Source organism: Melospiza georgiana, chromosome 5 (assembly GCF_028018845.1).
Source record: "Melospiza georgiana isolate bMelGeo1 chromosome 5, bMelGeo1.pri, whole genome shotgun sequence".
Lineage (NCBI taxonomy): Eukaryota > Metazoa > Chordata > Aves > Passeriformes > Passerellidae > Melospiza > Melospiza georgiana.
Window position 1 is genome coordinate 56,960,054 of NC_080434.1, and position 26,905 is coordinate 56,986,958.

The window sequence follows — 26,905 nt, forward strand, 5'->3', positions numbered from 1 at the left end:
ATTACTCTCCCTTTGTGCATAGAGAGGCCCCTGTCAAAATGATGTCCACTTCAGGCAAAATCTGCAAGTTTTCATGTGACAGGAGTGAAACTTATCTGAGCTTCTGAAATGATTTGACTCCATGCTTGATGAAGGCTTGTTCTCTTTATCCTAATTCTGGATTTATTTTTAGGCATGCACTACAAAGGCATGTATGCATTGCTGATTTTATATCCCCAATAAAAAAAATGTGCCCATATCCTGATAATATTGTAATTATGACTGTCACTAAAGGTCTGTTACTACAATTTCATGCTTGCTAAACTAGACCCTGGAATGGATCCTTCCTTGTACAGGAATCCCACTGAAATTTGGTAACAGATTGCCTTTAGCATGGGCTCCAAAGCTTCCATTCTGCTCAGTTTGGATGAATGTATAAAGACATTTAAAACATGGTAATGAAAATTCAAAAATGTTTCTACAGAAATGCAATTATGTCTATATATTGTTTCCTCCAGTTGTGCAAGAGATGTTAAAATTAAATCTGAGGAAGAAAAAACCTGATTTATGTACTTCTAGCTATCAAATACTAGGAGGAAAGAGAAAAGCCTGAAGCAATGGTAAATGATTTATGATTGAAGAGGTGTTTCATTAACCCCATCTCCCCCAGCCACACAGAGATAAAGCAAATAATTGCTGGAAGATTGATTTAATTATTCAGTCTATTAAAATTCCTGTCTTGTTTGCTTAATTTTTTTTTAATAGCAGCAAATACTGCTTTTTAATGTCTCATGAAACCGGCTTTCAAGATCATATTTCACTGGGGGAAAAAAACCTCCACTTATCACTAATCTTATATATCAAGATCAGAAAGACTTACACATCAGTTTGTGTGTAGAGCAGCAGTAATTTTGTGTCCCATTAACTCCTTGGGACTGCTCACAACACGTGGCATTAGGCGTGCACATAAGTCTTTGTGAGACCCACTTCAAACAGGCTTGATCTTCTAGATTGGCTTTGTGTTTTTTCAATTCCTTTTCACTCTTTAGCACCATTTCTCTTTATTAACAAACTCAGTGGCAAAGTTATATCAATCTGAGCAACTCTGTAGTGAAGCTCCCACCCACTGATCTTTAGCTATTGATCTGGCTTTGCCTTTCAGCACTAATGCACCCTCCCTTGTGGTTTGTGACAAGCTGCAGCAACTCAGTGCAGATGGTAAAACAGATTCTTAAATATTGATTTGAGGCTCCACTTTTAAAAGCCATGCTCTCCAGAGGTATTGATGAGAAGCCTGGTTTTAATACTGGGTCATTGGATAAAGGAATGCTGGATGGGAGGTGAAATTTCAGACTCGTGGTGTGGAGGTAGGGTCAGAAATTTGCTTTGAGGAAAAGGAGGAAAATGAGATGTGTAAGTGACCAGGGCACAACGAGGTGCCCTCTGAATTACATAAAAGTGAGTAGAAAATTGAAATATAAAACAATACTTCTTTTAGTTTAAAGCAGGATAAACAGCTACAGGCTACGGTAATGTAAAATGTTAAACAAATGTGTCTCACAAAAAATAATTGTGTTTTAGATTGCTTATGAAAACAGATTCAAAAACTCCCTCTCATGTATAACCATATCAATCAGTGTAGACCAAGAAGGCAAGGTTGTCAACATTAGCAGAATATTCTGTTATTGAAAAAGAATTTCCAAGGGAGATGAATGTATGAGTGGATTGGCTTAATGCAAAACAATAAAACATTCAGAGATAGTGAAAGACAGAATAAATAATACTGGTAAATCAAATTATTGTCATGAATAATGAAGCTAAAATGTATAAAGAGACCATGAATTTCAATGGGAGCTTGCAGTTGGGCTTGATTCACTTAGAATGAACTCAACTACTCTTTTGCATTAAATTCTAAAATAGATTTTAAGTAGCAACATCAACAGAAAATGTAAGAGCAGACCAAGTATAATCTTTATCCTCTGCAATTTGCAGCTGGAAACTTGAGGTTCAGGGACCTTAGTGGTAATGAAGTTACTGCATTCAGCAATACTGAAATGGATGTTTGGGGTTTTTCCTTTCCTTGAAGTTGTGCAGTTACTCTTGAACCTGTGTGTACTTTTTACCATTCACAATATCTTTCAGAAAAGTCTTTAGTATCTTAATTAGGTGTAGAATGAAAAACCATCTTCTCTCTGCTTACCCTGTCCTGGTTTCTCATGGTGACCTCGACTTGTGGATTGGAAGAGACAGAGTACAAAGTGAACTGTCATTCCCTGTTCATCCTTTCCATGCCACTCTTAATTACCACCCCTCAGTCTTTCCTAGGCTGAGAGACCCCAGTCTGTTTAGCCATTCCTTGCATGGAAGTCATTTGGTACTTCTGGTCATTTTTATTGCCCTTTTTTATGTCTTGAGATCTGTACCATATCAGAGATAAGCCCAGAACTATGCTTAGCTCAAGATGCGGCATTTGTTGAATTTAACAGCACCAAAAAAATGGTTTCTGTGTTGAACATTAGTAACAAGTGTCATGTACTTAAAAACAGAAAGAATATTTGTATTTTCATAGAAGCTCAAATGAAATTTAGTTCAGGTTTTTTATGATGAAATATGTGATAGAGCAAGTCACAGCTGACCTGGGAATAATGGTAATTTGACATTTAAAATAATAAAGTATAGTTAAATAATTTGTCATTTTGGTTAAATTTTTTTATTTATCATCCATTAGGAAAACATATTGGTTCTTGCTTCTTTTATTCCTGTAGCTAGTCTGTCATGACCAGTGAAATCCCATACATTTCAAAGTACTGTTTTCCAATACATTCTAATCAGAGATTGCAGCCATTTTCATTTTTTCATTTGGGATCTGGAATTAAATAGGGATTTAGTTCAAATGATAAATTATTTGGCCTGGGACTGAGCCCATTTTGTGTGTTTATGAAATTAAAGCCCAGTGAGGGATTACCTGATCCACCACTGGTATTTTCAGGTGCAGTTGAAATTCACCTGTTGTTTGTGTACCAGTATAACCCAGGGGTTTATCTGTAATAATTCTTAATTTAGTCTAGCTGTAGAATGTTTACTTGCTTATATAATAAAAATGAAAAATGAAAAATGAAAAAAATGGTTTTCCTGTCATGTTCCACCAAGTAACAACAAGTACTATAAAATCAGAAATTTCCAGAACAGGATACAAAGTAGAAACAGTATCCTGTTAAAAAAAAAAAAAAAAAAAAAGCCTTAATAAGTTATTATTTGTTTGTAAGTAGAAGGAAAGCAGTGGGGTTTTTTTCTCCTAGAGAGAATGAGCCTTTAAAGCTGTTTATACTTTTATCCTATGACTGATGGAATTTCTTACAAAATCTGTGGAGCAGATTTCTGTTCATTTTCAAATTTTCCTTCTTGTGATGATTTCAGGAGGAATACAGAATTTTCTATACTATATCAGATTGTGACACTGCGCCCACCATATAAGACAATTTTAGCATTATTTTTAATATTTCTTAAAGTTCACATATGCCAGAATTTACACCCTGCAACGATTAGAGCTCTGCCCAGCTGCTTGTTTAGAATTGAACTTGAAAATTACTTTGGGTTAGCTTTTGGTTTTCCTTATTGGATGTATCTTCCCAATAAATAGCAGATTCAGGTGTGTGGAATTGTTAGCGGTCAGGAACACATAATCACGAGAATGATTATATGCAGGTGCTTTTATTGAAGAGCTCTGGGTGTCAGGGGTACAAACCCAAATCTGACTCCAACATGGGTTCAGGATGATCATGTTTTTATATTCTATCATTACATAACTTTCATGTTAATTATTAAACTTAGATTGTTCTATTGTATATAGATTTCAGCCAAGCATGGGCTCCTTGTGGTCCCCCTCAAACTTCTAACATAGTTTCTCATGATTCCTCTTACGATTAAACAATAATTATGTTTAATTACTAAACAATCATCATATCTAACAGTTATATCATTTATCATATACTGCTTAGGCAGGTGCACTTTCACATGATCTGGCAAACACAAAGCCTAACATTTTCAGAGTCTATTTTTAACATTTTTCCAGAGCCCCACTAAGTAGCTTCTTTCTAATTCCTGAATTTTATGATTTTAAAACCTTTTACTATCAGAATCAGGCCCATATTAATGGGAAGTTGAGGTGGCAGCGCCTGTGACCCCCAGAGTGCAGATGAGAGCCACAAGTGTTGTGCACCACACTTCTTTGGGTTACTGCCTGAGGCTCCTGCTTTCTTTTTTCTTCCCGGCCAGTGTCTGGGAGGGAAGCTGGGAAATGGACTTTTCCAGCTACTCTTGCTGTTCCTGGCCATTTTATTTATTTAACTTTAGATATCTCATTATTAGAGATGCTTTTCCTATCCACTGGAAAAGGAAAGTCTCCATTCTGCATTAGATCAGAGAAATCCACAAGGAAACAAGAATATTTTTCATGAGAGATAAGAGTTTGTTTTTCAGCAGATGGTATTTCCTTTTAAGAAAGAAGCAGCATATTTTTATGCTACAGATTTTCTTCAGGATTCAGGAAAACAGCACTCTGGCAAGTATCCTTCTATGAACCCATCCTTCTCTGCAAAATCTGGACTTTTTTAAGAAGCTACTGCGGTTTTTAACTTGTGAGCTGTGCAGAAAGGAATTGAGCATTTTTATTTTCCTGAGCAGCCTTCCCAGTTTATCCATGTGACTGCTGGTGGCATAAGGGGCAGGAACAGTGTCTTCCTGGCAGGCTCCTCTTGAAACACTGGCTGTACTCAGAGATATTCTCTGCTTTCCTCTGTAATTCCATGATATTTCTCTGTGCCAGAGTCCTGTCACATTTAAGTCTGAGCAAGTGTCACATGAGAACTCAGCACTCACGTCATTTGTGATTCCTGTGTTCATTAGGTAGTTAGACAGATAATTTTGTGTCTTTCATGTAATTAGCACTGTGACCATTATCAAGAACAAGAGCAATGAAAGTTAAATACCCCTTTTTATGGCAGATGTTTGTTATTACTAAATTAATGATGAAATGAATTAAAGAATATGATAGAATCTGTAATCAAATGTCAGTAAAGTTCGGATCTAACAAGAGTTAGATCCAGAGAAGTAAGCTAGCTTTGAAATCTCACGTTTCAGGTGCTGATTGCTGCCTCCAAAAGATAAGTCTGAACAGTAATAAACAGAAAATGTGTTTTGGAAGCCATGGGCTAGACCTGTGGCTTTTTCCATCAGCTTGGAGAGGTCAGGGCTGAATTTGAATTGCTTGCCTGAAGTCTGAGTCACAAGGCTATCACTTCACTGCTGCTCTGTCTCCAATTACTCCACTTGTATTGGGCAAACTGAAGGAAGGTCGTGCTTTTCTGCAGTATGTGCATAACCTTATGTTGATGCTAAACCAGAAATAGCCCAGCCCCAAGAACACTCTCTTACCTTCATTTCCTGAGGCTGATGCCTCTTTCTGGTTGCTCAGGCAGATGCTGAGTTTTCTCTTCTTTTCACTGGGAGCTGCTCCTCAATTTCTTGTAGCAATTTTCCTGTGTTGGTTATGCTGACTAGAGGAACTATCTCCAAAGAATTGCTGCTACTAAAATTTCTGCTGCTGTCTTTCTTTCTGTAGTGATACGAGACTTTCATGCCTCTGTTAGTTCCATAGTTAATTAATCTAAGTCCTTCTAATACTTTACACAGTAAGCATAGAAAAGCAATAAATGGGGCAGATAACAAATTAAATTGTTTAATCTCATTAATTAACAAAATTCAGAACATTCAGGTACAAATATATCTCCTAATCACTGGGAGTTGGATGAGCCACATAGAGCCAAGAAAATATATCTAAGCTATAAATGAAGGTGTAGTTCAGTTAGAGTGGGTTTTGGTTTTTTCTTTCCTGGTTTTAATAGCAGCTTCCCATCATAATTAGGAGGATGAAATTCCTGCCAGCCAAGTCTGTAGTTTGGACAGATTAAAGGGAAGAGGTATGAGAAATGATAATTGCTTTGTGCTCATCAGACTTCTCTTGAAAATCTGACAGGATAATTACAAAATACCTGCTTTGCAGAATGTCTAGGCAAAATTTTAAAGAGCTATTTAAAGTTGTTAATTTACAGTCTATCTGAAAAGTTTTTTACTCTTTTTGAACTAGTTCATTGCCATTCAGATGTGTGGTGCATGTTTAAATATAGACCTTATTCTCATGTGCCCGCCTGGCTGCATTCCACTGCCCACCCCCAAAGAAAATTGCCCATAATTTTTTGCATTACCCCACATACTTCACCCACGTACTTACCCTTAACTTTCAGCAGAACATTATTTCACCTAATGGAAACTAACCTTGTTGCTCCCAACAGTCTGAATCATCATAGTCGTGGATAAAATAATTGAGAGAGAAATGTTCCAGTGGACTGTACAAAAAACTTCATTTTGAATGACAGTAAAAAGTTTTTCTGCTTTCAGCATGCTTTCCTGTTTCATCACATGGCTTTTCTTCACCTGCTTTTGAAACTTAAAAATGAAGTTCACTAAATTGCCAATTTTCAAAGAATATTCTAGGCATAGGTCCCAAACCCCTGTGATTTTGTGAGAGTTAAAAGACCCTGAAAGCCCAACTTTCTACTGAAGTTCACCACAGAGGTCAGTTGGATCACAGGACCACAGATACCTGCAGAAAGACAATTGCTCTAGGCACCCCTGAGGTAGGGGTAGAGTCATCCACTGTCATTATTATGCACAGCCGAACAGGGATGACCAATCTCACAGCTACAGGATCTGGATTTTTATGTCTGAACATCGTGTAAGCAATATTTCCTAACTGCTGCCTTGTCAGATCTCACGGAACTGCTGACCATCACATTCAGGGAGTTCAGTGCTTTCCAGAACTGTCAGCAATTGCACACCAACTATGGTAAACCCCTGTCTATTTTATGCTCACCTCTCAGGAAGAGGTGATTGCAATTTGCAGCTGATTTTTAAAATTTTTGTCCTTAGTCTTGGATGCCTTCATTCATGACCAGTGCAGCCAGGGCAGCTGGTTCTAGCAAGCAGGGCAGGCTTTGAGCAACCAGCCCTCCCAGGGATGCCAGGACGTGTGACACCCCATGTACACACCACTCATGTGACAGGGACACCTGGATTTTGGTTATGTTGGGAAATGGGGTATGCAGATCCCAGAAAGAATGAAGGCATGAAATGCCTTGCTATAGGTATCTGTAATCAACTAACCAGTGTATTTGCATAATCTCCCAAAGTCATGCTTTGAGTCCATAGCTGTAACATTAATTATTGTAATGTTTAAAACTTACAGTTTGCATTTTTATATAAAGTTAAAAGAATAAATTAAGTGCTGGATATACAATTAATTCTATATCATGTTCCTTGGTAGATTGAATTACGTGTTTCATGAGAAATGCACCCTTAAATTTTAAAACATAACATTTTTTCTACAATTCTGATTTCTGTCTCTTGCTTCTTTTTCTTTGAACAGTTTATGAAGAACCAGAAGACCCCAGTAACAGATCATTTTTTTCAGAAATTATCTCTTCAGTGTCAGATGTCAAATTCAGTCACAGTGGTAGATACATGCTTACAAGAGATTACCTCACTGTCAAGGTTTGGGATCTGAACATGGAAACAAAGCCTGTAGAAACATACCAGGTAGGAATCTCCTACTCTTAAAATGCAACATTATAAAAGGATCTCAGTGTTCAAAAAGTGAATGTTTCTGTAAACTTCTCATAACCTTATCTAAGAAGCAGCAAGCTAAGAGAATTAGTCAAGGTGGTTAAAACCCTCACAGTGGCATCCTTATAGCAGGAAAAGGGCAATTGCAGCATTAGGAAGGAAGTGTACAGCCTGGGAAGTCAAGGTAGCACTCCCTGTGGATTGGGCTCTTGAAAGAAATTATTATTCTAACAAGAGAAATCATCTCTTCATTTTGGCATCTGCTTTCAAATGATGTATTTCACTACTAACATTTAAAAGGAACCGAGGAAGAGATTTTGTGTGTTGCTTAGCACTCTGCTCCTGGTGGGACTACTGAAAGTTTACACCTTTGGCATTTCAGAATTACTTTTTACAACTTGATCTGTGTGCTTCTCCCCTGTGCCCAGCTCTAGAAGTGCTCCCTGTTAAACCCTGGCATCACCACTGACACAGCAGCTCACAAATGCCAGACAGACACATCTGCTTGCCTGAATTCATTGAGATATTATCCAGACAAAATGCCAGTGGCTCCAGCCAGAGCTAAGTTTGTACTCTGACATCTGTTATGTTTGGCAATAGAGGGCTGAGCTTACATTTTTTGACTCTGGCTTGAAGAAGGAAAATATGTCTGTGACACAGAAACTGTTTGTTATGAAAATGCAGTAAGAAAAAAACCTGTTAAGTTACCTAAAAAAGTGTATGCAAAGTAGGAAAAATGCCATTCATCCAGCTTGTGCTGCTTACTGAGAGACAATCCTGTGACAGTGCTGAATAGGTCCCTTGTTTTCTGTGTCTAAACAATAGCAGGTGGCATACAGTAATTCACAGTAATTATAATTAAGATTGGTTTTAAAAAAACTATGATGAGAATTTGGTAGCATTTCTTGTCAAAACAAGCAAAATTTTCCAGTATTTTTTAGCTAGCATTTAGTAGACAGAGTGGGCCCCAGTGTTTTTCAATGCATCCATAACATTTTGGTGGATAATGTTCACTGTTCACTGCTCAATGTGTTAATATTGGAAAGTCTGAGCCTGTTTACCTTTAAGTCTACAGAACCAGTTTTCTCTTAAAATGGCTTTAAATGCTGAATGTGTTAGAAATGTTGATATGCTGTGGAAGTGGAGTGGGAGGGTAAGGGTGAGACTATGTTTTATAGAATAGAATAGAATCCCAGTTTTGGGGAGCTTAGGTAATATATTACTTTATACCTATGCTAATTTAGTAGGCAGCCCTGTCCCTGGGGAGGAATAGCTGGTCAAGCCAACCTGTTTGTCTTGATTTTGACACCTGCTTTTATTTCCTCATGCAGGCAGCTGTGAAACAAGCTGGTCACTTTTAAATCAGTCTGGCACCCAACAGGAGGGCCAATTAAAAAGTTTTATTTCTTCATGCTGAGATGGGGAAAAATGAGTACTGATAATTGCAGTCAGAAGTTTATAGAAAAAAAAAAAAACAAAAAAACAAGACCCACAACAACAAAAGCTCTGATATAATATTAAAAAATACAGAAAAATATAACAGTCTTCTTAAATATTTGATTGCCTTTCAGTTTCAAATATTTATCCTTGTAAAGAATATACAGATGTGTTGCTGGGCATTGCACTAGACTGAAGGAGAATCTGGAACTAGGGGCCGTGGAAGCCAATAGCACAGGATTCCATAGGATTCATGTGATCCAAATCTTCCGAGAACCTTTCATGTTTTTAAGCTGCAGAGAGTAGAGAATTCTTTCCTGAGAAAAAGTGGTTTAAATTACTCTCTTAAATAATTTGTCTTAGAGATATCTCTCTCTTTCACAAACCTAAATCTCATCTACAAACCTGGCAATTTCTCAAAAGGTTTTTTTGGGGTAGATCACTGTAAGGCAGCAAATAAACCTAACGTTTTCAGTTATGTATCCACATAATTACGATGACAATACCTCATAAAAAGATTAAAAGCTGTTCATTAAAAGATTGATTTTCTCATTTCATCCACTGCATGGTAGGATATTGCCTAGCTGCAATAGTGAGGGTCACAACAGGAGATTTCACACAGAGTTGTAATAAAGAGCAGAGTCCATAACTGTACTGCTTCATTATTAGCTTCCAGTTTTAATATTAAAAACCTGACACACAAGAATTAATTCCTCATACAGGTTCTTTTTCATATCAGTGCTGTGGCTCAAACAATGCTATTGCATAGAGCAGCTGCTGCAGCCCTGCTGAACACATTATCTGCTGACAGTGTTTCAACAAGATTTTCTCCTGTTTGTTTCACACAAAAGCAAAAAGGGCAGGGTATGGTCAGTGGACAGCACTAAGAGAGCAGTGCAGTGGAATAGCCAGAGCTTGAGTGTTGTTGCAAGGCAGCCCTGCCTGACAGGTTACTCTCCTGATACTGCCAGGTGAATTACCCCAGCAGAAACCTTGGGAGCAGCAAGGTGAGCACATTCATAGCTGGAAATAGCTTGATCCACTTTAGGCAGGGTCTGTAGCACAGGGATTTGGACCAGTGTGTCACCTGCCAGTGGAATTCCTGGTTGTGTGTATTCAGTCCCAATAAAACAGGTCCCTGTGTAGCTGTGTAGCTGTGTTAGTCCAGAGCACAGAATTGTTGGATAATTCCATGAGGGTCAGATGTTGCAGTGAAGAAAAGGTCCTTAGTAATTAGTGGGGAATGAGTTTGGTTTGCTTTCAAGTATTATTGATATGTGGTAAGAACAAGGTGTAACAGACAAGGCAAATCTGATCTTCCCCTCAGCTGGTAGAAGCAGATGAATATGCAAACAGTGAAAATTAAGTGTTCCTACAATTAGTTTTTCCCAGTCTCTCTGAGGGTCTGAATGTGCTCAAATGTGGAACTCAAAAGGTCCACACAAAGAACAAGGTGGTTGTCCAGGGCAGTAGGGTGAGTCTGACAGTCTTGACAAGGTAAGACATCTGAGAGAGGCATTGCAAAATCCTTTTTGACAAAGCTGATAGAAAGGCACAGCTCCAAGCTGTGGACTTGGACACACTTTGCAAAGGGTGTGTACATGACAGTGGTCATGCCAGATGGCTGCTGGAAATGGTAACAAGAGAAAAACCTAGAAATGACAGTCAGGGAGGGAAATGTGATCAACTTCCTTCTGCCTTACCCAACCTTTCTATTTCTTCCAAATGTTGGGAGCTCACAAACATGACAAAGGAAAGAATTCCAGTTCTGTAACAAATTACACTGCTAACACAAAAAGGTTTTAAGTAAAGAGAAAGGGAAAGGATTTAATTAGAGAGTGTAGGAGACTGCATCAATAGTAGGTGTTCTGACCTATTGCTCACTGTGATGGTGCATTTAATTGTGGAATGTTCTATCTGCCATTTGCCAATTAATTCCTGTATAAGACATCTGTTAATGAGCAGTTCAGTGTTCATTTATTAATGAAAATTGATCCATAACTAAAATTTATAATCCTTAGTAATCTTACATTACAAATATTCTTTGGATACTGTACAATTTGACTATCAAAAATGGGTAAGTTTAAAGAAAATCTAAGTGAAAGTTCATTGTCCCTCATCTGGTCTTGGCAGAAGCTATGTTACTAGAAGAAATGTTTGTGCCTTCAGGCCAGAGGAGGATGCTGGGCATCCATGAGCAGGAACTGGACTTGCAAGAGCCTGTAACTTCAGAATGACAGAGCTAAATTACCCGTGGGCCATTGGATCGGTGTATTTCTCCAGGAGGTCACCTACACATCTTTGTTTTACACTTTCTACAACAGCTGAAGAAAATATCAGGAGTGGAAGTGCGTTAGTAAATTGATCTAGGCAGGGATTTTGTACCTTTTTATTTCCTTATGAAATAAACCAAATAATCCAAAAGAAAAACAAATCAAATTAAGCAAAAGACTGAAACAGTTTGCATGAGATCTCTTTATGATAATCCTTATTCAGAGATGTGTGGCCTAGAGGAGAGAGATCTGCCGGCTACTCTCACTTTTATAGTTAGTAAGTGAGAATTTGCAATGTTGCTTTTAAGTCTCAGCCAAATAGGAGAAATCCTTGGGCTAAATTAGTGTTCTTATTTGCAACCTGTGCAACTGCAACCTTGTGCTGTATTTGACTTCTAAAATACCTTACAAAAATAAATGTCATACCATAAAGGTTCTTTTAATAGAGCCAAGTTATTTCTGCCATAAGTGAGAACCCACTTATCTTGGAATATGGCATTTTTGTTACTATTTAAATTAGATTTCTTGCACATTAATTAGCCCATCTAGGGTATCAGCTGGTGAAATGTCTCTGGGAATTAGGCTAGCACTGAGAAAATCACTCAAGCAGGAAACAAATATGTTGAAGAGGGGTGGTCTGCAGCCTGCTGAGGGAAGCCTGTTTTGTGCCTTCCTACAACAGTAATTCTGTAGCACCTGGTTAACTAGGCTGTGGAAAAGTACAGTTAGCTTCTTTGGAGCTTAAATGCAGCATCTTCTGCAGAGCTACCAATCTATGCGGCATATTTTGAAAGAGAACATGGGAGATTATGCAAAAAATGAAAGGCTGGTTGTGGAGTTTTATATTTTCTTTGATTTCAAGAATAACAGTTATTTTCTTTAAAACAGGTCCATGATTACCTTAGAAGCAAGTTATGTTCCCTCTATGAAAACGACTGCATCTTTGACAAGTTTGAATGTGCATGGAATGGATCAGACAGGTAATCAATCCATCCTTCTCTCCATCACTGTCCTCCTTTGGCAAAACACCTCCCATATGATGGGGAGCAAACCAAAAGCAGTTACAGGTGATTATTCTCCACATCAATGTGCAAAATCACATTCCAGTGTTTGGGAAGATAGAAGATTTGGATGTTTGTGCAGTTGTGTCTCTGCCTTAGAAATGATGTGTGCCTTAATAACATTGGCTCGGGCCTTAAGGGAAAAAAACCCTTCAAATTATGTCCATCTTCATCCAAATCATAAATAGGCTGCAAAAGCTAAAAAGACTGATGCCAACTCACAAAATCCCACCAACACACTAAGGAAACTTACATGATCCTGTATTTGCACGTGAGCTACCTCAGAAATTCAGTTCCCTTGCTGGAAATGGGTGTGAGGAAGGACCATCACAGGCACCCACTGATTCTCTCTACACTTCTGATATCTCCCTCCATCAGAGCAGTCCCTTTCCCTATGTACTGATGGAGAGGTTCTCTTTATCTTGGACATTGTATCTTGTTGAACATTTTAATGAGTAATGCTAGAGCAAGTCAGAGAGCTTGAGCAAGGATGGAGTGGGTTAATGCCCTAATGCTGGAAAATGGTGGCAGTGCTTTGTGGAGTAGGAATAAGGTACAGGAATAGCTGAGCAGCCAAGAGGACTGGGTTAATAAAAATGGATAAAATCCAAGAGTATAATGCAAGGTGAGGATTTTAGTTAAAAAAAGAGCACAATCTTCATCTTAGCAGTTGGAAATAACTCCCAGGGACATTCATATGCTAGGTGACTTTGGAAGGGATTAGTAGTCTGCAAAATGCATGTGAAAGAGAGCACAGGAGCCAATATTGAGTGACACACAGTGACTCCTGGTTCAGCAGAGTTAGGAGCCAAGAGGCAGAAGTTTGGCACTAAGCCTAGAACTGCTCCTTCAGCTCAGCCTCTCATTTTGGAAAACAGTCTGTCTCATTGTATTGAAGCAGGCCTACCCACCCTGGAGTGGGCAAGGGCTGTGAAACAGGCAGTCTGAGACATCTGTGAAAGACAAATATGATACTTGCTTGAATGGGCAATACTGGGCTATCCAGCAGAGAAAGGAGTCATGGTGACATTGTGTTGGGCTCTTATTCAAAGACCTATGAACTGCATTTACACATTTCCTGTCCCTCATCTCCAAGGTGGATGAACTAATTGAGCAGATGGACAGCTGCTCTAAAGGAGAGAGGCCAGGACTTTGGTTTTCATCAGCTTAGCAAAAGAGAAGCCAAGATTTTACTTGCTTGTACTAAGTATACCAAGGAGATATACATAGGGAGGAAGAGAATCTAGCTAAGGTAAATGTGAGTGATAATGGCACAACAGCAGGCAGGTGTTGAGAGTCAACAGGTAGTTATAACCTGGAAATTAGAGGTAGTTCATACCTGTCCAAACAGTGACAAGCTGCCTTCCCGTCCTCAGTGGTGCAAACACAAGAAACCCAACTGTTCTGGTGGTGGTGCTCAGGAAATTTGTGAAAGCAGTTATACGTTACTTTGGTTAAAATTACAGGTCTGAATTTGAAAGGGCAGAACAAAGTCTCTTCTAGTCCTGTGCTCCACAAATGCAGATCAGTGTTATGCTGTACACTGGTAAGGGACACCTTCTCTTTGGACTACTTTCCTTTGCTCAGTTCCTCTGCCTGCCCAATGGAAAGATTCTGTCTTTGCCAAAAAATGAAACTTTACCCTTGTATCATTCATTGTGCAAATGAAAATTCATACTTATTCCATTCTCTCTAATGCCTGCCTGCCAGAGTGATTTTTTTTTTGACAAAAATTAACTCAGCACTGAGTGTCCCTTGTGATACCAACTGCTGGCCATTTAAAATTACATAGATGGACCATACTGAGAAAAATACTTCCCAGATTGCTGTCACTGAAGCTTGGGGACCAGCTGTTGTGGCTTTGGTATGGTCAAAGACTGGGAATGACTCACAGAAAGTTTAGTGGAAGATCCAGGTTTTGGGGCTTTTCTCTGAAACTCCCAAACCAATGCATGAATGGTTGTTTTGGCAGAGGATTTTCTCAGTGTGGTCATGGCTTGAGTTTGGCCCTACTAGAAATACAAAATTTAATGTGTTTATTGGAAAACAGACAGTGCTGATTCCTGCCTAAGTCTGGCACAGAACAGCAGTGCATTCAAATAATGTAGATATTGGGGAACTTTGAAAAAGATCTAGGACTTTTCAGGTATTTACAAACCATTTTGCTTATCCTTGATGGGAATTCCTAGTGCATTTTACAGGTTGGGCAGCCAGTTACTCCCAGGCCTAGAGTCTCTCTCCTCTGGGCAGATGAAGTGCTGCTGTCCTCATTAGTGTGGTAAGACCACTCTCTGGATAGCTGCCTGCTAGTAATGGAATTCTTGTTCAATATCAGGGTTTAAAGTGAGTGTAATATTTTCATTCCTACTTGACAGATCAGAAAGATCAATGCAGGGAGTAATTATTAAGTGGGAACATTAGATTGTGAGGGCTTCATTTATTGTACTGCCCAGACACTGAGGCGTTATTAGTCATGCACAATTACCAAACCCGTCACCAAGCACAATGTGCTGCTCTTGATTGTAAGAAACTCTCAAGTAAAGAGTTGGCACTGGAAACATTTGACAAAAGAAAAGGGCTCTCTTTAATTTAGTTATTTCTTTTTAGGAGTCAGATGTATGAGAATTGATGCTCATTTTTTTATTCACTCCTCTGAGCTCCTTGCTTTATGAATATCATAAGTATTTCTATATGTTACCAGGACATTTTTTATTGGAGGATCATAGTGTAAATAATACTTAGGTACTGGTACCTCTTAAAAAACAGTTCATTTGAACAGTAAGGTTACTTAATTTGAGTCTCTTCCTATGCAGTTTTTAAAAAGGACTATTACTAAAGGTAAAAATTCCATATTGATAATTGCACTCCATAGAGATGCTGCAGTACATAGATTATTAATCCATCTACGTAACAGTAATGACTGTAGTTCTAAATGTATTGGTTTTACCTTTTGGAGACTTCAAAGCTATAATGACAATTTATACTGACTGGATTGTTCAGTTAAAAATGAAAGTGTGTTTATTATTTAGGTGAAAATACTTTGTATTAAGTTTTGTCATTACTAAGAAATTAATCTTTGCTGTGATAGAACCTGATGGTGAGGCTGTTCACAAAAATAATCAACATACATGAGCTCTGATTAGAACGTGATTGATGCTCAGTTACTCCAATGAGCAGGAACTAATACAATCAGACAGAGCTGATCTCATCTGCTGAAGGGCACATTAATCACTGTGTACTTTGGCAACAGTGGTCAGGGGAGGGAGCCAAGCAGGGGTCTCACACTAATTCATCCAGATGAGCATGTATTATCTGTAGTTGAGTATATTACACAAAAATCATGCTATCTTTATTGTGTATACATCATTACATGACTATGTAGAATACATGAGTTCTACTTATACAGCAGTTTAATTTAGCTCTTCCATTCACATCCAAAGTCAAGTCTTTTAATAAGGACCTGGAGGACACAGTTTTCTTCCCACTGTCAACAGCTTTCGGTTTTACCTTAAAAAAGAAACACTTTTGTAGCTTTTTGTGTGGTAAAGAAGCAGGAAAAAAACCCCAAATAAAACCCAATTCGTTGTAATAGCAAGTGAATACCTTAGTTAACTGCTTTTTTTTTTTTTTTAAGATTTCAAATGAATGGGTGTATAGGACCCCTGCCAGAGAGACTTCTAACTACCATCATGATAAGTGATATGCTGCAAGCAGATGAGTGAAGTCACACACAACTGTTCAGTCAGTCCTTTCCTACTGAACTGTCATTCATCACCCTGAATATCCATCAGCCTTCACTCTAATCAGGAGTTGGCAGATCCCATTGGATGAGATGTTAAGAGTCTATTCCTGTCTGGCAGCACACTCCATGCTCTCGAAGCTTGGCATGTCAAATAAGAGCTTGGAAGTACTTGGGGATCCCTTGTTCATATTCCCAGTCCTATGCCAGCCAGCTGTACCAGGGTGCCACAACCCTGAATCCAAGTCAAGTGTCCCAAGTTTTTCTAGCAGGTTTAAATAAATTCCCCTCTTTGTGATGGGGAGTCAGTGACTTTACAGCACAGCATACAGAAAAATTTCCCAGTATTTCAGGAGTTCATTGCTTGCAACAATCCTTCCTCCTTTCCTTTTGCTATAATAAATCCTCCATCTTATTCTTATTTAAAATGTTCTTTAAGAGTTTTTCTGGAATCAACTCTTCCTTCATTGGGTCAGCTTGTCATGAAACCAGATCTGGTGGACTTCACATGTTAATCCTAAGAGGCTGCAGATGTTCTGCTCTGCACTGGTACACGTGGCAGTGAAATACTGAAAATTTAGGGGCTCAAAATATAATTGGGAGACAGTTTCAGGTCAAAGAAAAGGTCTCTTTTCATGCTGGGTGCCTGAGGGACATCTTTGCTGATATTTGCAAGTGTGGGGCAGGCTCTGGTGGGAGCTGCTCTCTGAGTCTCCTCCCCTCTCCCCTGCAAAGTCCAAGCTCTGCCTCTTGCCCCAAGGAATGATGTTCTGCTGCCACACCTGCACTGAGGGGCAGGGCAGCTGGGCTGGTTTTGTTTTTCTATCAGCCTTAAGCAGGGTGTGTGGGGGTCCTTGAAGCCCTGCTGAGCCTTGCTCTGTCCTGTCACACCATCCCATGGCCTCCATGGTCTCGTGAGCAACAGTGAATGAGGGGAGCTATGAAATGAGCTGAATTTCTCCAGACAGTAGGAATCTGCAGGTGAATAAAAACTTCTCTGCATCTGGGAAGACTAGTTTGGGCCAGAGGTAGCCCAAAAATTTTCAAAGAGCTAAATAAACCCACAAAAAAATCCATAAACAAAAAACCCTAAACAAGAAAAGCAACACAAAGCAATGTGGAGCAAGTAACGGTTTGGTTTTTAAGCAAGCCTTAATTCCAGCAGATAGCCCAAATCTTCAGGGTAATCCCTGGCATCCAGGAATGCAGCTGAATGGAGCCATTTTGATGAAGACCCTTGAGTGCAAGGATGGCTGCAACATGGATAACATTTAAGAGGTTGGCTTGAAGTATGGGAATAACAAATCTGAGAAATACCGAGATATGCCAGTTCTTAGTGACTGACATGTTTGATGAAATCTCATTGCCTAAAAAGTATTATGGAATATTTCATTGCAGGTTAGTAAAATGGTGAAAATCCTATTCAAATGCCTTTGAAGCTGATGAAGTAGAGAATTTGTTGACCACCCAAGAGAAGCAGAAATTTTTAGCAGGGAAAATCCCATACTGAATTGTTTCATTTAAAAAAGTCACTAACAAAACCAAAATATTGAGACTCAGATGCTTAAAAGTATTAAAATAATTAAAGATGCTGAAGCCATCAGTAGTTGAGAGGCTGCTTCTGTATACCCTAAAACTCTGGCCCTAAATTAAACTCCAGTGGTACAATGTTGGTGTTATATTTAATAAAATCATTATCCATAGATAAACATCTGCTCCTTTTGGGTATTACTGTTACAGTGCAAACAGGAAGAACTCTATTCTCTCAAATTCTTTACTTCAGACAATTTTACAGATTGAAATTTTATTTTTAGAAAAAACAACCCTACCTGAATTATTGCTGGGTACCAGATCAATGCAGCATAGAGTGAAGAAGCCTGAACTGAGTGGGAGGTGTAGAGTTAATGTTCTGCTAATTTGGGAACTACCTCTCCTGCCCAAATGAGCTTTGGTTCTTGGGGATTTGCTGTTTCCCGAGCTTTCAGCCCAAAGAAGGCAGGGATGCAAGCCAAAACACCTGGAGAGCCAAGCAAGTTGTCTGCAAGACTGGAGGGTAGGGGATGAGCAGAAAGGGTGAGCAATGAGACTTGCAGAAGTAAAACAAAGACTTGAAAGGGGTGGGGAAAGGAAGAGAGAAGCAGATAAGGCAGGTTTTTATTTAAAAGCTGTAGAGCAGGATTGATGGAAATGAAAGAAGAGGGGAGAATGAGGAGAGGAGGGAAAGGGAAACCTATCTGGAAAATGTGGTAAAGGCAAATCAGAATTGGAGGGAAGAAGAAGAAAAAGAAAAAAATAACAGAACCATGTCTAGGGAGGGAGTGAAAAGTCAATAAAAGTAAGGATTGCTCTTGCACTGGAGTTTTCCCTTTCACCTTTTACCTTCTGTAAAAATATATTTGTTATTTCTGGTAAAGAAAAAGGAGGGGTAAGACTGGGCTGCAGTGACCCCACATGAGGGCTGAAGTTTGGCAGTGAGGTGCCTCAGATCACATCACTGATAAGCAACTGTGCCAGTGCAGGCAGGAGGAATCAGTAGCATTTTGTGGTGTCACTCCAAACACACATACCTGAAGAATTGCCAGGACCTTGCTTGGAGCAGATCAGGCAGAGGGAGCAGAGAATACTCGAGGTGCTCTGCAGAGCAGCCCTGTGCTGAGAGGGAAGCATTCCCTGCCTGGGGCAGCCCAGGAGGGTGAACTGGGGCTGTGTGAATGCATTCCTGGCCTGCAGGTGTGGGGTGTTTCTCCTTCTCCACTGGCTGGGCTGCAGACGGGGAAATGCAGGTAGTGGTAGTCATGGTGCACCCACTGGGGTCTTTCCCTGCTTTTTTGTTTGGTTGGTTTGAGGGGTTTGTTTGGGAGGAGATGAGGTGTGGTGTTTTTTTATTTGGGTGTTTTTTTGTAATCATGCTGCCTGTGGCTGTGGTGTTTTGAGCTGGTGCAGTCGGGCTGCAGCTCAGCTCCAGCTATCAGTGCTCCTCGGGGTGCACTGGGGTGTGTTCTGATTCCAAAATACCTCTGCAGGGCAGAGATGATGGTACCTCTGACCTTGTGCAGCACAGCTTGTTAACCTGTCTTCTAATGAGAATTAAAGGTGGAAAATTAAAGCTTTTCTGTGCTGCTGCCTTACACACCTATGAAGTAGCATGGGCTGTTTTGAATGAGGGGCTTTGGCTTCTTGGACCAGCCTCTCCTGCAAGGGTTTTGTGCAAGTCCTTGTCATAACACTGCTGTGCAGAGCAGTGTCTGGGAATACTACATTGAGCTACAATTTATATTCCATTATTTAAAAAAAAATCTGTTTATCACATAGACTCCATTATTGTACATTGTATTTTCCTGAACAGGAAAAAATTGCAGGCTTACATCTAGTTGTCACTCTCTTTTATTACTTTAAGCAGCAGGTAAGGTTATAATCCATCTGTGTTTGTGACCTTGAACAAGAATGGACACTTTCTCATTTACATAATGCTGTTTTTTACTGAGCCATTAAACTGCAGAAAATAGGGCCAGCATGAAAAGTAGTCATCTACATATGTTAAAAAATAACTGCAGTAAATCCAACTGAAGAAAGCAGACTTTTAAAAATATGCAAGAGTTCAAGAAATTAAAAAGCAAATGGACTGTAAAGGCAGTTTTACTGCAAGCAAAACCTTCTAAAATAAGACCCTTAACAAACACCTCTCTCTGCATTTGGTGCACTGGTACTCTGCCAGCATGAAAGCTGCTTCCCTGACAGTTCCCACTGCCACCGGGAGGGATGCTCCTCTTTCCCCTGGGAGCCACAGCTCTGCAGCCCGGGGCGCAGGGGTGCCCCAGCCTCATGAACCCGTTCCACAATTTTGCCTGGGGGAAAATATACAGATGGACTGCATCACAAATTGTGTGTGCTAGTGCTGAGCTATGAAATAACCTCGACTTTTTCATGTTGCGAATACCCATTACAGCAGGAGCTGTAATGACAAGACATGGTGATTTTGAAGGAATGAAACGTTTGATTTACTGCTGTTGATTCAATTTCTGCAATGGGCACTAATCTTGATCAATAGGCTTTCTTCAGCTTCTGGGATACATTTTATCAAGCTGTCACACTGACTCCTGTTTTTTAGCTTGTGAGGTTGTTAACTTGTGCCTTGCTAGGCAGGATTGCACCCAGCCTTTAGTGGGTGCAGAAGGAAATGGAAACATCTCTGCAGGCAACCAGGGGCAGGTGCTGCTGCTGGAGAGCAGCAAGGAGCTCCCTGCCAGAGCTGGATGTGGACAAGTGCCCCTGTGCCTCCCCCAGCAGCCCCTCTCCATGGGACGAAGGCTGCAGGTGAGCTCCTGCCCAGGGCAGTGTGTGCTGGGTCTCTGTGCTGCACCCTCTGCTTTGCAGCCGTTCCCTTTGGCACTCCAGGGGCTGCACAGAGCTCAGTGTGGGATCAGCTGCCTTCAGGCTGCAGCATGGCACCAGCAGCCCTGGAAGCAGGGGGGAGCTGGGTGATCCCAGTGTGCAAACCCAGCACAGCCACTCCAGGTACCCTTTAGCAGCTCTGGAGCCAGCTCTGCTCCCATCCCCAGCTGTAGTCACAGCTCACATTTGTGCTTTTCCAGTGCATCATTCGTTTGTGTTACAGTCACTCCTAATGGCCCCAAATGAGATCAAGGCAGCTCTGGCTGGAGGCTGTGCTCACACTGTAAGGCACTCCTGAATGCAGGAGCATCTAATCCTGTCAGCTGGGGAGTGTCTGTGTGCTGGAGAGTGGGGCTCTCCTGTGCCCGTGAGCTCTCCAGTGTTCTCCCATATGCTCCACGTTTCCCTGGCCAGTCTGCTGCTCAACACAGATATCCCCCCCCAACAGCAAAGTGTGAAAGCAGCTGTCATTTATTTGAGATGGAGGTTTGTTTATTAATGCCATGCACGTCAAATATGTTCTTTTGGGCTCTATTAGAAAGTCAAATAGTTACTGATTGCCTGAGTCTTAAAACTGTGCAGCTTTTTCCATGGAGACTTGACCATTTGGGGTGGTACCCTCTTACAGAATGGAAATTCAGAACAAAACCACCCTGTTTGGGGCTGAGATAGGAGAGTAGAGAACAGCCCTGGTTTCACATATGGAAAAAGTTCACAGGGGATGAGCTTTCAAACAAGGCTCTGAAACCCATGATTATGCTAATCCAATAACCTGGGGGCCATGGATGAAATCCTGAATTCATTAAAGTTAGTGACAAAATATCCTCCCCTAGGGATAGAGGAATGAAGCAACTGGCAATCTATTATTTCAAACTGCAAACTGACTAATGAGGTAATTTTTATACAGATCGAGGTATGGTTTTTGTCCCTTTCTCCCAGACCCAGAAATATATCCTGACTTGATGTTTCATTCAAACTTCATATAAGAGATGCCAGAATCCTGACACCAGTGTATTTATTTCTAAGAAGCATTGTAGATAAAAATTTTCACGATGTTTGGCTTGCAAGATCTGTGGCATCAGCAAGAAAAAGTTTCATCTGTAAAAAATTTATATGTGCAAATTCAGTGTGTTTTTTTTCAGAACCTTTCAAAACACCCTTCTTTAAAATACATAATTATGTACTAAACCTTACTCTTGTATCAAAAGATTTTGAACTATGTGGGAAATTTTACAACTCTTTCTGGAATCATAGTTAAACTCAGCCACCATTAAAGATAAGGTTCTAGAGAAAGGGAAAAATCCTGAAATGTATGATCCTTAAGCACTCATAAAAAGCTGGAGGGTAATTAAAAATAACTTATTGAAACATGTTGCTTTTATTATCTTCTGATGTGATTCTGATGATGTCAGGGAGCAGACATTACTTGATGAACTGTAATTTTCATTGAATAATGTGGGAGGGGAAGGCATTGGTAGAAGAAAACTCTTCATTCTGGGGAGCACTGGAAAACCCCTTTTTTTCCTTACTCTTTCCCATCTGAAACCAGAAGACAGCTGACCCTAAGGTCAAAGTTGGCCGTCCTGATCCAGGCATGTTGGTAGGCTTTGCACAGGCTGCAGTTTAAGTGCCTTTGTTGTGTCTCTCTGTCTGTCTCTCTGCAGTGTGATAATGACAGGTGCATACAACAACTTCTTCCGAATGTTTGACCGCAACACCAAGCGGGACGTGACCCTGGAGGCCTCCCGGGAGAGCAGCAAACCACGAGCCATCCTCAAGCCCCGCAGAGTCTGCGTGGGAGGCAAGAGGAGGAAAGATGACATCAGTGTTGACAGTTTGGACTTTACTAAGAAGATCTTGCACACAGCATGGCACCCAACCGAGAACATCATTGCTATAGCAGCGACAAACAATCTGTACATATTTCAGGATAAAGTGAACTCAGAAATGCACTAGATTTATCAATATCCCTCTATATTTACAAACCAGCCTCTTGAGAGTTGTAGAAGGATGTGATCTTCACAAAAATTGTGGCTTCTGTGGTGGGATTTGTAGGTTGCATCCTTTCATCCCTCAGCCTGTATCATTATTGGTGGCAAGCCAATTCTTTTCCATCACTGCAACTGTATGAGTAAAAGGCACGAGTGCAAATCCAGTACTGTGGTCTGTATCGGTTCCTTTAAACAAACAGGGATATTTATTCAGTTTAGGAGTGTTCCTGAGGAGGGCTGAGGCTCCTCAGCCCCCATCCATCCTTTTGAGGGTCTCAGTGGTTTGTGGTGCTCTGGTGCCCTTCCTGCTTTTGCAGTGCACAGCATTTACCACATTGTTAGAGCTTCTTGCCTCAGTCTCTTATTTTTTTTTTTTTCCCAGTGTTGTTTTCCTGTCTTTCAGTTAGGCTGAGCCTGTTTGAAGCAATGAATAGCCACATCCCTTTAGTGCATGTGGCACATTGGAGGGACCTCATGAGAGCTAGAGCTGGAAGCAGAATCCTGCTGGTGAAAAGCTGCCCCATCTCACCCATCCCAATCCTTTCTTTACAATACCCTCTTATTTATTTATTTATTTATTTATTTAACACATTGCTTTGTGCTTCACCTTCCCAAGTGACTAAGTGACAGACTGGTACAGTTACTCAGCCAGCTTATTTTAAGAAGTTTATTCTCCATGGTTCTCTTGCTCTATTTAAAACAATAAGTAGTATCTTCATTGTGTGAGGACTATTACAAAACTTGGCATTGCAACTCTGGAGGGACTGGCTGGTCAGACACAGCCTGGCAATTCACACACAAACCCGTGCTGCCATTTGGGGTTGGAGTTCTGGAAACCTTGGCTAGAAGTGCTCTCCTTGAAAGCAGCAACCAACTTGAGTGGGAACAAAGTTACACCCCTGCTAGACACTTGATAAAGTCCCTTGTTTGTTGTTTGCAGGATGGTTGTGTTAATCCTGGCCTTTGGGGAATAAAGGAATGGTACTGTGAGAGGCAGCACCACTCAGTGAATTTTAACACTTTGAAATGAGGCCACTTCTGGAAGAAAAAGTTAGTCCTGGAGAAACATGAAAATTTGAAAAATCCAAACCTAACCAAACCTTCCTCCACAGAAATGCTGTTAGATCTCTGTTCTGTAATGATGAGTGAGATAAATGGAAAAGGGAAGTACACACAAAGTAGGGCATGCAGGAATGGTACCCGAACGGGCAGGAAGTCCTCTTAATCCAGGAAAAGAAAGTTCTGCTGCACCCTCAATAGCTCTGGCAGAAAATTCAATATCCCAAAGGATTCCTACTCTAACCATGAATAAAAGAGCACAACTCACATGACCTGTTAACCTGCCCATATTAAAACTCCTCAGAAAAAAAAGTCTTTAAGCCATTATGCACTGATTTCTTGGTAAGTGGAGAATGTACTGATGAAGGGATCTGCATGCTTTTGTATTTTGGTTTGTGGGAAGGGTGGGTGAAAATCTGCATACAAGAAATGAAAAAGCAAAGTCTAGAGCTTTTATATGACATCTCAACAACACACCTGAAATCTGTCTGAAGTTTTCTAGATCAATGCTGTATATTTTGTGTGTAGAAGCACAAACACGTGCACCAGTTTCCAGCCACACGAACACATACAGTATGAAATGTGTAGGGTGATTTTAAAGGGAACAAAGAATGTTTGTTTATAAAATACTGTTTGCTGTAGCAGGCATGGACAGTATATGTACATATTTATTCTAACGGAATTTAACAAAATTGCTTTTTCCTTTTCTTTTTCCTTGTAAAAAGGTTTAAGAGTGTGGTAAATTGTATAGAGAACTTGTTAATGCCAAACTACTGCTTCAAGGGTGTCATACAATTTCTTTGACTTTTGGACCCCTACATTAATCTTTGCAGCTCAAAAAGAAAAAAAAAATTGCTATCAGCTCATATTGGCATTTACAGCTAGAGATACTGTAAAACATATATTTACCTTTGAACATTCTCAAGTAAGATTCTATAGATAACTTATTATAAAGCAGATCTTAAAGCAACCTTTTTTTTTTTTTAATTTGAAGTACCTTACTCTGTTACAGCTTTGGGTACCAAAAAGAACGTGTTAAAATTAAATAAACAAATATATCTTTGGAGCTTTATAAAACTAATTAAATACCCAACCAAAATACCATTAAGTAATTCTAGAGGAAATAAATAGAAACCTTTCAAAGACCAGTATTCCGTTCCTGTCTTTGACATCGCTGTTACAGGTCGGTAACTGGTTTCTTGAATGTATGAAAGTCAACATTGTCATTGTGAACGTTTCCAACTAACTTTCTCTTTTTAGTTTGAGCTTTCAGTGGTGTAGAGTAAGTGATGGTAAAGTTGGTAAATCTGATTGTTTTGAAAGCTGTTGTTCATGGCTGCATTTTTTGTGTTGCACAAATTAGCTAACTGTTGTTGAATAAAAATATAAATATGTTAATACCAGCTTTTTCAATAAAACTACAACCAAAAAAGGCATAAATAGATGACTTCAAGGCACAGCTTATTTTTAAGCTAGGCAAGAAAGAGCTGTTTTAGCTCATTCTACAGAGGAGGAAGAGTCACAGGGATCAGGACACGGAGGGCAAGCTACTGTGGGAACTTCAAGTGTTGTGGCAGGTGGAGGAGGGAACACATGCCATGAGTGGGATGAGGGTGTTGTATGGTGAAGAGTGTGGGCAGCTCTAGCAGAGCTGGAGACATGATTTAGGTTCAGTCCTGGGACCAGCTTTTTCTTTTGCTCATAGCCCAACCTGGACTTCAGGAGTCTTGAGTCTCTGTCGCCTGCAGATGGAATCAGAGGCAGTGTGAATTGACACATGAAGTCACAGGTAAAAAATGGCATTGGTGTTGTCACCAAGACTGTAGGAGGAGCAAAAGCCCTCCAACATTTTTAGTGTTAGAGAATCAAGGCATTACTTTATTTCTGATCAGGATGTTGTTCTGGCGTGGACAGAAAAAATTCCATGACACATGAATTTTACCAGATTTTTCACAGACTTTTTACAGTCAAGACCCATAGAGATTCATTGGTTCGATGTTCATTGGCTCCAAGTTATGTAGTTCTTAGTATTTGGCTTCCTACTGGCTTTGGATTTCTTCACCTCTGATTAATTATGTCCTCACTCCTTGATTTCCTCATCAGTCTTTTCTGGACCTTGCCAGGGGGCATATGTCTGAGGTAGACATCTGTTGATGTTCTGCTGGTGGTCATTATCTTTTTGGGTACTATTTGAGCTACTCACAGTCTGTTGAGATGTCAACCTCATTAGGCCTTCACCTGGTGGAACAATGCCCTGGAAAGAAACTCCAATTCCCTTCCCTTGGGGCAAAGATGAACACAGGTTGCACTCAATGATATCAAAGGTCTTTTCCAATCTAGTTTGTGATTCTGTGAAAACTGGCTAAAGTTATAAAATAAAATAAAAAATCAAACTTGGTATATTTTCCAACAGTGTCATCACCGGCCAGGTTTGAGACCTTCCAACCACAGCAGTGCATCAGGGATGTGGCCAGGTCAGTCTCCCAAGTGAGACTGGCCCAGGTGACAAACCAGAGTGCTACCAGCAGAGCAGCATCCTGCTTTCTCCCACCGCTAGATCTCTACCACAGGGGAAAATAAAATATAATAATAAAAACCAAAAAATGCTGGCTTGGCACACACACTTAAGGTAGGAAACCATTCTCTTTCCAGTCCAAGCTGATGCCTGACTCTCCGTGGTGATCCTGACTCTTGCCCCAGATCTGGAATCTCAGTCCAAGGCAGCTGATCTTGCTTGTACCCGAGGTGAGAAGCCTCCCTCCATCCCTACACACAAGTTAGACACTGAGAGGCTGAGGCCTTTTTCTGGATGCAGACCAGAACAAATTTGCCTCAGCTGTTACATGAGGCGGAGCCTGGCTTTGCACAGCTCTCCCAGAGCTTACATGCTAATCTTTTTTACCCCTTTTTGGGAAGACACAGTCAATCCCACTCATTTAGATGGACAAATAAGACTACGCACTGAAGAGAGGAATCTCAGCTGAAAATCAACACATCAAGCAATACACTATTTACCTTTCCAGTTTCCCTGTTCCTCCCCAAATACCCAGTAGGAGCAGGAGCCAGATGGCTCACTCGCATGCTTTTGAGATTTTCACACGCATACTTAGCAGCTACATAAGGCAATTTAACCCTTTGTGGCTTGGGGGAGATACTGGCATGAGCCACCTGCTCCTGCTGTTTGCAGCCAGGAAGTTGTCCTGCTTTAAGTCAGTTGGAGCCTTTGGTTGTCCCTGATGAGAGGGCAAGGAGAAGGATTGTTTGCCTTTATATCCAATTTTCAGTAACATTATT

At 40.3% G+C, this 26,905-nt stretch overlaps 1 protein-coding gene across 7 annotated transcripts in view; it reads left to right on the plus strand.

Moving 5' to 3' along the window:
• PPP2R2C (protein phosphatase 2 regulatory subunit Bgamma) overlaps positions 1–22,716 on the plus strand; it is a 131,836-nt gene extending 109,120 nt beyond the window's left edge. For all 7 annotated transcript variants that reach the window (XM_058023982.1, XM_058023984.1, XM_058023988.1 and 4 more), the window contains 3 exons: positions 7,463–7,632; positions 12,258–12,349; positions 22,226–22,716. In XM_058023982.1, the coding sequence (XP_057879965.1) occupies positions 7,463–7,632; positions 12,258–12,349; positions 22,226–22,517 (554 nt within the window). In that variant the 3' untranslated portion in view covers positions 22,518–22,716. The remainder of the gene's footprint in view (positions 1–7,462; positions 7,633–12,257; positions 12,350–22,225) is intronic.
• The last annotated feature ends 4,189 nt before the right edge of the window (positions 22,717–26,905 follow it).